The sequence below is a fragment of the Amblyomma mixtum genome, chromosome 2 (assembly GCF_055824585.1).
Source record: "Amblyomma mixtum isolate Tamu chromosome 2, ASM5582458v1, whole genome shotgun sequence".
In the NCBI taxonomy this organism is placed as follows: Eukaryota; Metazoa; Arthropoda; class Arachnida; order Ixodida; family Ixodidae; genus Amblyomma; species Amblyomma mixtum.
In genome coordinates this window covers 82,667,200-82,683,015 of record NC_143013.1, presented here as the reverse complement: position 1 = coordinate 82,683,015, position 15,816 = coordinate 82,667,200, and the positions used below count along the sequence as shown (strand labels likewise).

General features: G+C 46.3%; 2 protein-coding genes across 2 annotated transcripts in view; both read left to right on the top strand.

Annotated features, from left to right (window-relative positions):
* LOC149359944 (arylsulfatase B-like) overlaps positions 1 to 13,074 on the top strand; it is a 42,059-nt gene extending 28,985 nt beyond the window's left edge. The window contains exons 7-9 of the mRNA XM_089569167.1: positions 6,957 to 7,253; positions 9,536 to 10,065; positions 12,825 to 13,074. Coding sequence (XP_089425293.1) covers positions 6,957 to 7,253; positions 9,536 to 10,065; positions 12,825 to 12,989 — 992 coding nt within the window. The 3' untranslated portion in view covers positions 12,990 to 13,074. The remainder of the gene's footprint in view (positions 1 to 6,956; positions 7,254 to 9,535; positions 10,066 to 12,824) is intronic.
* Positions 1,110 to 2,601, top strand: LOC149359945 (uncharacterized). Its single transcript, XM_089569166.1, has 4 exons — positions 1,110 to 1,190; positions 1,274 to 1,447; positions 1,526 to 1,723; positions 1,837 to 2,601. The coding sequence occupies exons 1-4, from the start codon at positions 1,167 to 1,169 to the stop codon at positions 2,599 to 2,601; spliced, it is 1,161 nt and encodes a 386-aa protein (XP_089425292.1). The 5' UTR covers positions 1,110 to 1,166.
* Positions 13,075 to 15,816: the final 2,742 nt, after the last annotated feature.

The following is a 15,816-nucleotide window of genomic DNA, read 5'->3' as shown; positions in this document are numbered from 1 at the left end:
ACCGAGCATTGAAAGGAAAGGATTGGACCAAACCTGAACAAAGATTTTGCTCAAAAGCAAGAAACTTAAGGAAGAAAATTATTAGAGCCACTATTTTCCGGCAAAAAGCGAAGAAAGAAATTCGTGCAATGAAGATGCAGCTTAACAAAGTTTCAAGCAGTGAAATTGACAAAGTTGTAGAGGGTTTCCTCATGCACAACAGCTCGCTCTTCGTTGAGCATTGAAAACTTCCACAGCAAAGTCAGCCAGAGGAAAGCGCTACGAATCCGAATGGTTGATGACTTGCCTCCTCCTAAAGATCTCGAGTCCTGCTGCTTATAGGCTGATGTCGAAGATGAACCTATTGCCATTGCCTACTTCTTCACGGCTGAAACAAATTATCAAAGGAATGCCTTGCGAGTTTGGCTTTAATAAGGTTTCACTTGCCAGCATTGGTGCATTTATGCAACGAGAAGAAGGAGCCAGGTGCAATGGAACGCTCATTCTAGATGAAATGAAAGTGCGCCGAACTGTCGCATTTAACAAACAAACCTATAAGGTTGATGGGTTTGTTGATTATGGCGATGACGAGCAGTCAACTGCAGTGGCAGATCATGCACTTGTTCTTATGTTTGTGCCGCTCTTTCATTCGTGGGTGCAACCAATCGCCAGCTTTGCAACAAAAAGTGCTGCTCCTGGGAGAGTCCTGGCAAGGATAGTTTTAGAAGCCATCATACAGCTTCATAAACAAAAGGCCACAGTAGTAGCAGTTATCAGTGATGGAGCAAGCACAAACAAGGCCATGTGGTCAACATTCGGCATCACAGGCAACTTTCATACACCCAAGCACAAAACTGAGCACCCATGCGATCCCGACAAGTGGCTGTACTTCCTTTGTGATGTGCCTCATATCATTAAATGTGTGAGGAACCATCTCCTTCGCCACAAATACGGCATGGTGAGTATAAACTGTTCTTGGGTTAGCTTGAACTAAGGTTTTACTGCACACCTAAGGTATTTGCTTCTACTCTCAAATAATATTTTCTATATATTTTTACTTACAGATTGGTGAACACAAGGTCAACTTCGATCATTACCGTGTACTGCAGGAAGTCGAGAGCAAACAGCAGCTTCGTGTGGTACCGAAACTGACAAAGGAGCATGTGAACCCTGACAATTTGAGGAAAATGAATGTGAGACTGGCTGTGCAGGTTGGTGCATACAAATATTGTTTGCAGTTGGTCCAAATTCTTCCATGCATGTGCTTAACCTGTCGGAACTTCGTACTCTACAGCTTTTCAGCCGTAGCACTGCAATCGGCCTAAAAGTGTACAAAAGACTTCAACAGCCCGGTCTGGAAAATTGTGATGGAACAGCTCAGTTCACATCATTGGTGAACAATCTCTTTGATGCCCTAAATGTGAAGCTGCCACGGTTTGGGATCCGAAGCTCATCGAAAGAAATGGAGGTATGTAAAAATTAGCCTAATGGAATGTAACTTTTTTTGGATATACTAATGAATGTTACATGCCGGTTTGTTTTTAAGGTCATAAAAGAATTCCTCGGGCTCGTAAATGCAACTGAGGAGAACAACATCAGGAAAGGAACTGTCATGTTTGCGTCACAAGTGACCATGGAGTCTCTCCGAGTGACTCTGGCATCTGTCCTAGACCTGATCACCGACCTGCTTTCCCAAGGAGCGCAATATGTTCTGACTGGAAAACTGAACCAGGACCCCTTGGAGGTAAGAAATCTGGAAAATTTATGCAACGTTACATATCTGCTATTACAGAGGTGCAAATGTTTGTAAATTTTCTGGCGAAGCAGACTTCACTTAATATTTTCTCTGACTTTCAGAGATTTTTTGGAGTCACTAGAAGCTTTGGAGGGGATGAAGACCACCCAACCATCGTGAGCTTCTCGCACATATACAGACTTCTAAGCCTGTACACGCCCATAAAGACTTGCATCACTGGCAATGTTGCGGCAGAGCCAACACTCGTGCTTGCTGCTGTTCAAGAAACCATGAAGGCAGGAAAGAAAGAACGCCTGGCAACGCATGAAGAACTCCAAAATGTGATCACGTTAAAACTTTCCAAGCTCTGCAGTCCTTCAAAGGATGTTCCGGCTAAGGGAAGCACTGCTCCAGATCATGGATACAGCATGCCTGATGCACAGGCCTGTGTTGTGTACTACTTATGTGGTTATCTTGTGCACTCCTTTTTGAAGCACGAGAAGTGTGCTGCCTGCATCAGCAAAATTCAGTCATCACATACGCAGTGCCCAGAAGCTTTTTTAACTCTGGAAAGAGAATTCAAGGAAGGCTGCCTTAAATATCCCTCGTGGGAGCTATTCAACATGTTTAGAAGCATTGAAAGCAAGATCTCCGCTCTCCTGCAAGAAAACAGCCTCTGTGTAGACACCTTCTGGGAAATTCTGGATTTACTCAAAGGCTCTGGTGTGCTAGGAGTTGGGTGCTGTACCCACAGGGACACTCTGACAGCAGAACTTCTGAAGTACTACATAGTCTTGAGAATGCACTTTGCAGCAAAGGATGCTTGCAAACAGTTAACTGCTTGTGGCACAAATGCCTCGGTCAGAAAGAAGGTGAAGTTGATGTAGACTGGCTTAATGGGCAAATAAATGAATCCATAGTGCTTAAAGACATGCACCAAATAAAGATTATAGAAGAAGATGCTTTGACTATATTTTTCACGCGAGTGTTTGTTGCATTTTTGTTGATTTTTTTTTATATTGTAACAAGACTGCATTTGTAACATTATTCATTTCCTGCGCGAAAATCGCATGTGCTGTGAATTGTTCTCTTTTAAACATTCAACATTTCATGCATAACTGCTGCACAAACTGCCATGTAAAGGGGGTGGGGATCCAGTCAAGCTTGCCTCAGAGCAGCTTTTTGTCCCCACTCCCTGCGTTTTTATTTGTACTAAAAATGCAAAATAAAGATTGATTGATTGATTGATTTGTATTGAACTGTGCTCCTTGCATTTCACTTAACCTTGAGCTTATTTCTCTTCCATCCTTACAAACCTCTTCCCAGCTGTTAAGGACATTAAGGGTAAAGTTAGACATCCCAGAAGTGAGACGAGTTTACCGATCGGAAGCAAGGTATCATCGCGGAGCCTAATCGCATAAAAAGGGCAGTTGCAACTCTGAAAGGTGATTAAGGATAGATTTTTCACGTTGTAGTTAGTCGTTTTGTAAATACATTCTTGCACTCAATTTATGAGCCGGCCTAAACATGCACTTAGAGTGACCATGGGCACGCCTGCTTGAAAAGCGCAGCCGTGTGTCGAAATATACCCGACTGAGGTATAGACTAGCCCTATTGGAAGCGACAACGCAAAACCGTCTCGAATATGGTTCGTGTTAAGAGGGCCGCGCCGGAGCGTCAGCGCGAAGCAGCCGCTAACGTCCGTCAGCCGGCTCATGCCGATTGCCTAGTTTAATCATTTTTTTCCCGAGACTACAACCACGGCTTTTATTTTATTTCGGTGTGTAACTATCGTTAAACCAGCTGCTCTGAGCTGCTTTAAGGCCTTTGCATTGATGCGAAAGCTGATTGCATCTGCCGTTCAGCACGGATTGCTCGGAGAAATAGCAGACGAACCCAGAAGCAGCAATCCTAACGCGACCGCAGCGCCGCCGCTGAGCGGGATACGGAAGGGGCCCGCTCCGTCTACATGGCGAGCGCGCGCTCTTCCCCAACTGACCTAATCTAAAAACGTTGGCTACAATGAAGACCTCTGCCGAATCCACGAAAGAGTTCGCTTTGGAACGCGTTCGCTTTCTCTCTTGCCACCTCGCTCCATTGGTTGTGTGTTGTCACCGCTGGCGGTGACGTCACTTCAGGGAGGCGGGAACACGGATTTTGTTTACGTCACGAGACATGTGAATCAAGTGAAAGAGAACGCGTTCGGTCGCTGTGTGCGGAACTCTGAAAGTGGCGTTCGCTTCAGCGCGAGGAGAGACATGCCGGTACCTCCCGCCGCCCCGCTGTTGTTCGCGGTGCTCAGTGAATGTGATCGGCGGTCGCGCGTGCATGACAATCCTTTCGACATACCTGACGATTCTTTCCGAAGGCACTTCAGGCTGTCGAAGCTACTTGTACGCCAGCTATGCGAAGAGCTCAAACCCCACCTTGGACCAACGAGGAAAAGTGCGCTCACTACAGGGCGCAAAGTACTCTGCGCCCTACGGTTCTTCGCTACCGGGGGCTTCCAGTCGGCAGCGAGCCAACTATACGGCTCCCGCAGTCGTCTGTGAGCCGGACGATTTTGGCCGTCGATCAGGCAATCGTGCGTGTCGGCACGGAGAAAAACTGGGTGTCGTTTCCTTCGACTCCCGAGGAGAAGTCCCGCGCCAAGGCAGAGTTTTTGGAGCGTGGTCTCATGCCCCGCGTCGTCGGGTGCGTCGACGCTACGATGATCGCCATAAGTGCGCCCAAGAATCTTAGCCTCGGCGAGACGCAGGCTTTTACAGCTGCGCCTTTCGCGCCTTCGTGATGTGCTGACTGAGCTCACACGAAGGCTTCACCATGTAGGTATGTTCCTCCATGAACCCAACGAGCACTTCACGCTGGCGCATCGAGACGTGCGGGCCCAGGCGACAACCTTTGTGCGTTGACATGACGACTAGTGAAAATGGCAAGCTGACAAGTGCTGACACGTGAAAAGTCTTCCGCGCAAGTTCAAAATGCCTATCGCCCTCTCGCGAACACAAAATAAAACAACACAATTTAGAACGCCCTCTCGGGAACGCAAAAGAAAACAAACCAATCAAGAAGCATTGAAACCGTCTCAAAATAAATTATATGCTTACTTTATAGGCTCTGAGTAATAAATTTGCATTACTGTAGCCAAACGCATTCATTTAGAGGTTAAAAACGCAAAGAAGTTAGAATATGGGCCCTTAAAAATACAAGCAACCGAGATGGGACCGCCCGACAAAGCCGATTGGCTGTTGCCTGCCCCCTCGTCCTCCCGCAGTGTTCCTCCCACCGTTCTCCCGCCGATGTCAACGTCAAACTGACGTCACGGCAAAGCGAACGCGTTCCAAGGCGAACTCTTTCGTAGATTCGGCCCCAGCGTCCACAGTTAAAAGTTTAAATTGGGTCGGTTGGTGACATACATAGCAGAGTGATGCCCGCAGCACGAACATGCAAGGGCAAATAGACAAACAGCGAACAGAACTGCCGCTGGAACTACCAACAAATCATTTCTAGAAGAGGGCAGCAGTTTTACAACAGCGTCCAACCATCTTGACTCCCCTTTGAGCCACCTCCCGTGTTCTCCCTCCTCTTTCCTACAAGTGGAGAGGAGGATTGAACCCTCTCCACTTGCCACCTGTCAAACGTGGCAACTGCGCATTTCTCTATCACCTGATTGATAATTGTCGAGTATCCTTTACAAAGACCTGCCTGATCATTTGGTTGATTGATATCTAAGGTTGTCCTGACCCTATTAGCGATTACCTTAGTAAATACCTTGTAGCCAACTTGACAGTAAGCTAATCGGTCTGCAATTATTTAAGTCCTAGACTTCTCCTTTCTTATGAATTAAGACGATGTTAGCGTTTTTCCAAGCTCTAGGTACACTCGAGGTCACAAGGCATTGCGTATACAGGGTGGCTAGTTATTCGAGCACAATCTCTCCTCCATCCTTCAATAAATCTGCGGTTATCTGATCCTCACCAGCTGCTTTCCCCCTCTGCATTGCTCTTAAGGCTTTCTTTACTTTCTCCTTCGTCACTGGCGGGATGTCCCATTGCTGTGCTCTACTGCCCCTCTCAGTAACATTCTGATTACAATCGCTACAGTATAGATAAGTGTAAAACTCTTCGGCTACTTTAACTATGTAATCCATATTGCTAATGACACTAATCACATTGTCCTCTTTGTCTCTTACCGCATACATCTGGTTTTTACCTATGCGTAGTTTTCTTTTCACTGCTTTTAGGCTATCTCCGCTCTTTATAGCATGCTCGAATTTCTCCATGTTAAACTCCCTGATGTCGGCTACTTTGAGCTTATTTATTAACTATGACAGCTCTGCTAGTTCTGTTCTGTCTATGGAGTTGGACGTACTCATGCTTTGGCGTTTCTTAATCAGATCTTTAGTCTCCTGAGATAGCTTGCCGGTTTCCTGTCGAACCATCCTACAGCCTACTTCTACGGCGCACTCCGTAATGATATCTGTGAGACGATCGTTAACTGTTTTAACATTACGGTCGTCTACTTGAGTTAAAGTAGAAAATCTTTTGTGCAACAAAAACCTGAATTCCTCAACTTTCGCTCTTATGGCTAACTCGTTAATAGACTTCCGCTTCACTAATTTCCTCCGTTCTCTTTTCAAATCTAAGCTAATACGAGACCAAATACGAGGGTTAATTGAAGAGACATGGGAGAGGCCTTTTCCCTGCAGTGGGCGCAGTCAGGCTGATGATGATGATGAAACGTGGTAAGTGGCTCTTCCATGTACAAAACGTGGCAAGGGTACGCATCACTACGCCGGACGACACCAGACACTTTTTTTTAAGGTGAGGCTTGTAGTGTTAGCGCATTAAAAGAAGGCGAGAAGCGGCGGCAACGGCAAGGTCTAGCCGTTAGGCTTCACGGTAAAACTGATCATCGGAGTCGCTATCACGACCTACTGTCGTGATAGGTCTGGGTCGCGACAGGGGTCCTGGTCGCTATATAGCTGCAAATGCGCTGGAGGGAAACAACCGGACCAGCAGAGGCGTTGCACATCTAATGCAACAACCTAACAACCGTAGCCGATACCACGGTTAGACCTCTACGAGAGGAAAATTTTTGGAACCCGGACTGAGGTCTCTACCACGTTTCGGTGCTCCCTCGATGCTTTCCCCGATAGAACAACGGCTACTACTACCCCCGCCACCAGCACTGCCACGGCTACGCTCTTTAACAAGCTCCGTTGATCCTTCCGTCTCGCCAGGTACTGTGGACGCCCTGGACGAGTCCGTGGGCCGCATCGTGGCGGCCCTGCACCAGCGCCGGATGCTGGCCAACAGCGTGCTGGTCTTCACGAGCGACAACGGCGGCATCCCGTGGGGCGTCTTCTCGAACACGGGCTCCAACTGGCCCCTGCGTGGCACCAAGGGCACCATGTGGGAGGGCGGGGTGCGCTTGCCGGCCGTGGTGTGGAGCCCACTGCTCGACCCCGGTTCCCGTGTGGTCGTGCCGCAGCTGATGCACGTCGTCGACTGGCTTCCCACGCTGTATTCAGCAGCCGGTGAGAAGAGTAGTGTTTTGCCCGCTTTTTCTGTGAGAAGAGCATCAGCCTGAACTTTGCGTATGATTTGTGCTTGTTAGGTGATGAGGTGCTGGTGTGGTTACCTCCCTATCTCATTGTTTTGCGTTCGGCAATTCTTCTGACAATTCCCTCTTTTCCGTTAATGCCTTGCGACATCGTGTAACGTGAAACATCTTACTACCTCCACTCACCGGTAACCAAGACATTTACAGGACACATTCGGTACAAATTTAACGCTACCTTTACGTCCGCATATTTCACATTTGTACTCGTTCCTCCAGGAAGGCTTGGGTTCATTTGGACTCCGGGATTCACTAAATGGTTCTCGTGGAGCAGGCGCTTCTCTCGAGGCCCTAAGAGTGGCTTTGAATAAAGTTGCTCTGTCCGTACTCTAGTGAAGAACTTAAATTCGAGTTTGAATTCGTCGTTAGCGTGCCTGACACTGCGGGATCTCCACCACAGTGGCGGCACTTCGCATAAGTATTAAATTAAATCCGGCCGTTCATGGCACAGCTTTCTATCCTAAGGTTTCCCTGTCAACATTCATATAAGCATGTATAGAGATATGCAGCTTTCATCGTCGCCGTTGTGCCCTCGTTCATGTCATGAAGGTCTTTTAGAAACAAGAAAGCCTTGCTCCAAATTAGCCGGTTGCCTGGCGAGCTAACTTGTTCTCAGAACCATGTCACATCCTTTCCTCTTCGGGAAAGCTTTTCTTGGCAATGAAAAAAATGGCAGAGGGGCAGAACCTCTGCTACTGTGTCACTCCGTAACTGGTTCTACCGGAGGACAGCTGAGTAGCCCGCTATTCGCTTCGTGTTTTCCACTTCATCACTTGGGTCTTTGAAGCATCCTGCGTCATCTATGAAAGCTTCTTAGAACCAGACGCGACTACACAACTCGTTGTTATCAAATAAACTACTTTTTCCGCGACCCTTTCACGTTGAAAACGCGCATCTATGTTAGAAATATGCCTTAAATAACGACTGTTACCAATATACTACGTTATACTACGCTTTAAGAGAAAATTAATAACTGCTACCGGGGACTTCCTTTCTAGAAAGAAAAGGTGTGATTCGGCTCTGTAGAATTATTTATTTTTGAGGGGGCTTTAGGGTTGGCGCTGTTGCCAAATAGAGTTGTCGCGGAGTGCAATAGGGCATGAGTCTGCAGGACCGGTTCCATGAGATAAACTTCGTTTCGATTAAACTCCGCGCTGCTATTGTATTTGTTTTGCGAGAAACCACCCAGTTTTGGCGTCACTTTGCGACAAAGGCTTCGTTGGACAGCGAAATTTGCGGAATTAAGCTTCGTTAAATTTAGATTCAGCTTTGTTCCCAACTATTCATTTGGCCTTTGTTCTTCTTTCGTATCATTTATGGTCATGGTAATCTTATTATTTTTAGTCGTTTCATAATATTCCTTTTTTTTCTGTTCGGTGATTAGGTGGTTGCTTTTAATACACCACGGTTGTGGCGCACAGGACGGCTGTACCTTGAAGGATGTCAAGACGTTGAATGTGTGCCGAGGGGAGGCGAGAGCGCAATTAAAGAGGCCGTGTGCCTGTTACGCAGTCGGTGTACCTTTACTCAAGGCCAACTCCCTTACATAATGGTCTATATGTATTTGCTTTACAATGGTGACTATCGTAACACGAAGCCACGATATCATCAGTACATGCTGCTAGAAAGGGCAAACTTACGAAGTACAGCACCGCAATGGCACACTAAAAATGAAATAATCCGCCGATCTTTAGATAAATGGACGCCTTTTGTCATCATGTTGAACTTAGCAAAGCGCAATAAAAAGACAGGGACAACAAGAAGAAGAAGCACGCAGGACAAGCGTTTCTTCTTCTTCTTGTCCCTGTCTTTTTATTGCGCTTTGCTAAGTTCAACATGTATTACCAACTCGCCCAACTTTCTGCATTGCTTGAAGTCCTTTCTAGTACATTGGGCCCTGTGTTACCTCTTTCTTTATGTGTCAAGCGTTTGTCCTGCGTGCTTCTTCTTCTTGTTGTCCCTGTCTTTTTATTGCGGTTTGCTAAGTTCAACATGTATTACCAACTCGCCCAACTTTCTGCATTGTTTTGTCATCATATTGTGTAAATTATTATTGAAGGTTTTTGCTTAATTAACACTGACTTTTACTTTCGGGTTTATAAACAGAAATGCGGACGTGCATCTCAGATGCGCTATATGCACCTGTGTTAAGTTAAACGCAGTTTTATCGTGCCAACAAAGGCCATTCTTTCTGACCAGGAGGCCGCATCAAAGACCTGGGCACCATCGACGGGATCGATCTGTGGCCGGCTTTGACCGCGGCAAAAAGCGACAAAGAGACGTCGTGGCCTCGCAGAGAACTTCTCATCAACTTCGACACCGACGCTGGGCTGTCGGCGTACCGGGATGGCGCTTACAAACTCGTTGCGGTTACAACTCCGGCAGCGGATAAAGCTCGGTATCCGTTCGATGACCCCGGACTACAGCGGCACGTGCCTACGCCAGGTGGCATGCCTCCAGACCAGAGCGGGTACGACGCGACGGAGCTCCTAAACATCCGGATGAAGTCATCTCTGGCGTGGAAGACTCTAAAGGACTTTTATGGTGACGACGACTCAAGCTGTCTCGCAGCCCTTTCTTCCGACTGGCGTGAGCAGGCCACTGTCCGGTGCGAGCCGAATAACAAAGAGGCCATTCCCGGTCTCGAGGAGCTGCGCGAGGGCAACTACCTGTTCGACATTGCGCAGGATCCGTGCGAACTTAAAAACCTGGAGTCGAGCCTCCCGTCGGTAAGTAAGGTTAACGAGAAGAAAAATGAAGCTATAGTCGGATACGACGCATAGACGAAACGACAAACGCGTTCGAAGGGAGGCCCTCCAATCTATAGCGCTCCTATATACTCGTATACGGTTGGACATCATTATAATGAAGTTGAAGAGGTCCGGCGATTACTTCGTTGTAGCCGTAACTTCTTTATAGCCCGCGTTTACCGAGCTTCCAAGAGGAATCACCATTCCTTCGTTATAACCAATATATCTTTAAAAACTGTCTCGTTATAACGAGGTTCTACTTCATGCGCTAACCAACCAATGACGCTGACCTATTGCCATGACTTCACGGTAAATCATCCTCCGCCTGCTAGCCAGCTGTGATCCCGCGCTAGTAGGTTCAAGACAGTTGATCGTATACTGTAACAGGTCGATTTCACTGTTTGGAGAGGCTCCTTTGAGGGAGATTCGACTCTTTGTTCTTCAGTTGCATCCTGCTCGAGTATGAAAAGCAGGGTGGCTATCGTCTGCAGACTTGTTTTGACAGGAGACCAAGACAAATGCAGATTGCTTGCATCTTTCTTGGCCTAACTTTTTACGAACAAGCTAAGAAAAAAGCTACGTTAACGAAGCTATGCATTCAACTATTAACGTGCCCATTCAAGTAAAACACGCTGCGGAGCAAGTTGGTGCATAGCTTAGTGTCGACGAAGCGCGAAAAGACACCATATATGGTGACGAGCGATCGACAGGTCAAGAGCTGTTTGCAACTGTTTGTTCATAATGAAAGCGGGTGATTCTATAGCCATGAGGTGCTTACGTCACTGCCCTCCCCTCTCGGCTGAATAATCACCCCCTCCCATTATCAATAAACAATTGCAAGCAGCGCTTGTCCCTTCGTTCTCTCGTCGCTATGTGCTGTCGTTTTGCGTATAGTCTACACTAACTACTCGTTCTCGTCAAGGACATCCGAAGTTCATTGTCGAATACTGATCACCCTAAATTATTAGAAAACTACGACCAATAAATCGACGTATGGCATTCGAAACGGCTAATCGCATACTTTCTCGGATGTGCGAACCCACAAAATTTCAAGTCACTGCCCACCACTATACCCACTATACCCATCACCCACGGTGGAAGAATTCCACCACACCTCATGCACGCTTGACCTAGCTTGACCTAGTTTGTGGCGCTCCCTATGTTCTGAGCTGCTCACTGAAGCAACAGAAGTTGTACGCCTACGGGCACAGCAGGTGCCGCCACGGTCGCGGTTTCACGAGGCGGCGGAACATGGAATTCTTTCCTTCCTCCATGCGGCGGAATAACGCATCAGGGGGAGAACGGCATGCAGCAATGGTAGCCGAGTGTAGAAGAGGTGGCTCAGAGCAGCGACTCTGGTAGATGCGGCTGTAGTGCCTTTGTTTTCATCTGTTATCGATTGATCGCCATTGTCTGCAACCTTCCCCCGTCTTAAAGTCTCCAACTTTGTACGCATACACAGAAAAGGGAAAGAACGCGGGGGCAGAGCCTGGAGTCGATACTCGTTATAATGAAGCTTGTTATAACGAAAAAAAATGGATATAACGAATGAATCACGATTCCCCCATGAAACTCGGTCAACATGGGCTATAACTAAGCTATGGTTATGTCAAAATAATCGCCGGGCCGCTTCAACATCGATAACGAGATTCACTCTATAGTCGAATACAACCCAAGAACAAAGCGGCATATGTCCCTCAAAGGAGACCCTCCAGTCAATGGCGGGGAGCGATTTTCAAGACCCCGCGGTTTATCCGATTAAGCCGCGATTATGTCCCGTTCATATGCTACCCCTGCGATATCACACTAGTAGGTTCAAAAGGATCGGTCGAGGAGGATAGGGGGGGGGGGGAATCGACCGAAGGGAAGAATCGGTTGACGCCATTGGCTAGAGGAGCTCCTTTGAGGCGCATGCTCTTGAGTTGTACTCAACTGTAGTGGAAGTCATCGCCCCGCGCTATCGACTTCTATCACTCAGCCGCATCCACCTTCGACGAACAGTCGTAAAGTCGGCGTTAAACTTCTGTATGGCTGCACTGCGCAACAAACACAGTAAACGGTGACAAAATCCGAACCGCTCAAACTTGTTTAGAGAGCCATTCCCAGCTGATTCCAGCTGGGAATGCTAAGGGACTTGTGCTGACGCCAGGCCTTGGAGGGCTGCGTCAGCCCGCTGAAAATGTGCGGGCGCTCCTTCGTGAGCCAATCATTGTATGTGGTAAAGGAATACTTTTATCTAGGATAAGTAGTGAGGTCAGATCCCAACCACCAGAGTGAAATAATTAAGGGGATAATATAGGGCGGAGTGCATATCCAAGGTACTCTCAGGTCATAGTATCAGTTTTCCAATATTCCCCAAGAAGAATGTATAAAAATAATTGTATGCTACTGGTACTGACATAAGGGGCAGACCATTTTGACGATTAACTAGAAGGCTTCATATTAATTGGAGGGCAACAGGGCGAGGTACGAAAATGAAAAGTTACAGCCACTTACTCTCAGGACGCGGCGAGTGATTGGCGCTATATAGCTCGTTAGTGAAATGATTGACGCAATGTCTTGGTACCTGTTTTGGTGTTAGTTTGAACTTCGGTCGCTTGTTTTTTTTTTTTTTATCGCCTTACCAGCTATCACGAAGCACCTATCTGGTTCATGGAGACGAACACATTAGCCAACTTCGGCTGGCGGGCTTAAATGTGATTTGTAAAAAAAAAAAACATACCTTGTTGGCGTTGCAGGTGGTGGACAAGCTATCCCAGAAGCTCAGTTCGTATGTGTCAGTCATGAAGCCACCGGAGGCGCTGACGATGGACCCAGCGGGTCTACCCTTCGTGAACGACTGCGTTTGGGCCCCCTGGGAAAACAGGACGCAGACGGCCAAGCAGAACTGTTCCTGCCCATGACGTCCGGGGGCTCCCAGTATCATAGCCGCTGCATCCGGGCGTTTATTGCAGTGTTCTCGCGTCGTGTGCTGCCTATACCTTTCAAGGTCGCAATGTTTTCATTCCTCAAAGCATGGCGCTGGCGAGTAAAACGGCAGTGAGGAACAAAGAATTGCGAATTTTTGTCCGACTGTGCGAAGTGAGAGCTATATCTGCATCGTTTTCGCGAAGTCGGGTGCTGCTTACTATACAGCGAACAAAAACCAGGCAAAATGCCTCCGTATATAGAGCACGTCCCTCGATACTTGCCTGCAGGTTGTTGTGAGGTACGACGTCACATCGCACACATCGCTTTCACGTGAACATTATATCAAAATGTCGTCAAGTGATTCTATGAGGTCCTTCAGGTTTTGGTTCATGACAGCGACGACGACACCGCGAACAACGGAGCACTTCCCAACAGAGCTGCCGTTCCAGGCTTGGGTTCAAGCGATGATGCCCATGCAGTATTCACCCTTTAACCACCAACCCCGAGGTATACTCGTCATGGAATAGTGTACCAATCTCGCCAAAGACGAGTCACACTCGTCAGGCCCGATGCTCTGCTGCTCCCATCACCAAAGACGAGTTATGGTCGGCAGCTGCGTTTCTTGCAATTTTAAACACTAGAGCTAGACAGTATAGTTGCCCTTAAAAAACGCTTTTCGCGCCTGTATCGCGTGTTTTAAGCTTAACAACGTCATTTCATGAGAGCGTCACACAAGAAGAATGCCTGTGGTTATGAAGTCCAGAGGAAAAGAGCTGCTCCTTGGAGCAATTACGATATAGAACGTGTTTGCAGACAGTGGCTGTGACTTCGCTTGCGAGCTGGAGACGGCTTCAGATGAGGAGATCGACGGAGACGACGGTGACAAGCCGGGTAGTGCACGGTAACTATTAATAATGAAGCCTTGTTTCTGCTAGGACAAAGCAACGTCTATGCACTTTTCAGTGATTTACAGCGTGTTGGTTAAAAAAAAAAACACTGCGCATTTGAGTTAGTTGTACCCCATTACTATGGCAATGCACTAACGGAAAGCCGCCCAGAAAAACAGATGTACTTTTTAAAATTTTTGTCGCAATACTAATCAGAAACCAATGAAGTAATATATTTTCAGAATCAGAATTAAACTGAAAAAATTATGAGCGCTTTAAGAAGTGGGAGATATTGGTACCTTTTTGGAGAAATAATTTGGTGCCTAAAGGTTTATAGGATTGCTCAAGCGGAAACAGAAACATCGCGCGTCACCATTCATAACGACATAAGACCCCTCTATGTACTGAGTAGGGAGCCACATTCTCTTTTTCCTGTTGGTTTCCTTCTCAAATGTTTTTGCCCATTCATTATTACTTGCTAGCACTCCAAAGAAAGGTCAGAACTTTTCGGTGCATTAAAAAAAAAAAAGTCATAGTGTCAGTTTCTTGCCCAGCGGTTGTAACTGCTTTTGCTATGAAACATATTTCCCTCAGTCGCTAATAACTCTTGCATCCGCTCACATGGATCAGTTAGGACGAGGCTTTGTCTCGAGCAAGCGCTGAAGCATGGTGCACTGAAATTCTGACCCTTTTCCGAAGCAAAATAAAGGCACTGCTACCCGTGTGACGCGTCTTCACAGGGGCACACTTGGCCAGTCGCGCATACGGAAGAGTAAGGGGCCCCTCTAATAAATATGGTCTATAGACAGTCTATAGACTTCTTAAGCACTGTATTGCCTTCCTATGGATACTTATTTTTGTCTTTTCGCAGTCTATAGTCTGTCTATAGACAAAAGCCTACTAAAAGTGTATGACCATAAACCTACAGATTGTCTATAGACTGTCTATTTGATGTTTATGGCCGACTATTCTCTAGATTTTCTTTCTTTTTCTTTCTTTCTTTCATTCTTTCTAGCTTCTTCCTTTCCTACTCTCTTTCTTTCTTTCTTTCTCTCTTTCCTTCTTTCTTTCTTTCTTCCTTTCTTTCTTTCATTGCTTCTTTATTTCCTTGTTTCTTTCTTACTTTCTTTCTTTCTTTCTTTCTTTCTTTCTTTCTTTCTTTCCTTCTTTCGTTTCTTTTTTTCTTTGTTTCTTTCTTCCTTCCTTTCTTTCTTTCTTTCTTTCTTTCTTTCTTTCTTTCTTTTCTTCTTTCTTCCTTTCTTTCTTTCTTTCTTTCTTTCTAGCTTCTTCCTTTCCTTCTTTCTTTCCTTCTTTCTTCCTTTCTTTCTTTCTTTCTTTCTCTCTTTCTCTCCCTCTTTTTTATTTCTTTCATTATTTTCACTCCTGATATTATAAAACGTTTGCAAAAACTGCTGCGCCAATAGCGGAAGCTAGTGGAGGCCCAACGTACACATTTGTTCTCACAGGAACAGAAGATACCAACATCAAACTCGGTTATAAACGATCAGTGGACAAAAGTAATAGCGAGCAACACTCAGCAGCACACATAAAAAGATTAAAACACATAACTCTCAATCTTCGAAAATTAGAAGCAAAAAGTAGAATTTATCTATACAGCGTCTATAGACTTTATAGAAGGAAGTCTCAAGAAATTTTTGTAGGGGCTCGGGGCGAAGTAAGTGTGTAAGCGACATGATCGGCGACACGATCAAATAATGGCGCGACCTTCAGCGACTTACTTAAAAAAAAGCAGCAGTTTTGGCAACGGGCCACCTGTTCGCAGCGTCCTGTATAGCTCAGCTGACTAATCACAGCAGTGAAGAAAATAAGTTTTTAATGTTTCGCTGTATGAAACAAACAAGAAGCATCAAGCTTCTTGAGCTTTTAAATTCGTCTCGTGACCAGCTGATTACAGGATAACAGCCATGATGAA

Coding starts and splice junctions, on each gene's coding strand:
- LOC149359945 (XM_089569166.1), top strand. CDS start 1,167: ATGAATGTGAGACTGGCTGTGCAG. Junction 1,448..1,525: donor GCTCATCGAAAGAAATGGAG/GTATGTAAAAAT, acceptor TTTGTTTTTAAG/GTCATAAAAGAATTCCTCGG. Junction 1,724..1,836: donor TGAACCAGGACCCCTTGGAG/GTAAGAAATCTG, acceptor TCTGACTTTCAG/AGATTTTTTGGAGTCACTAG.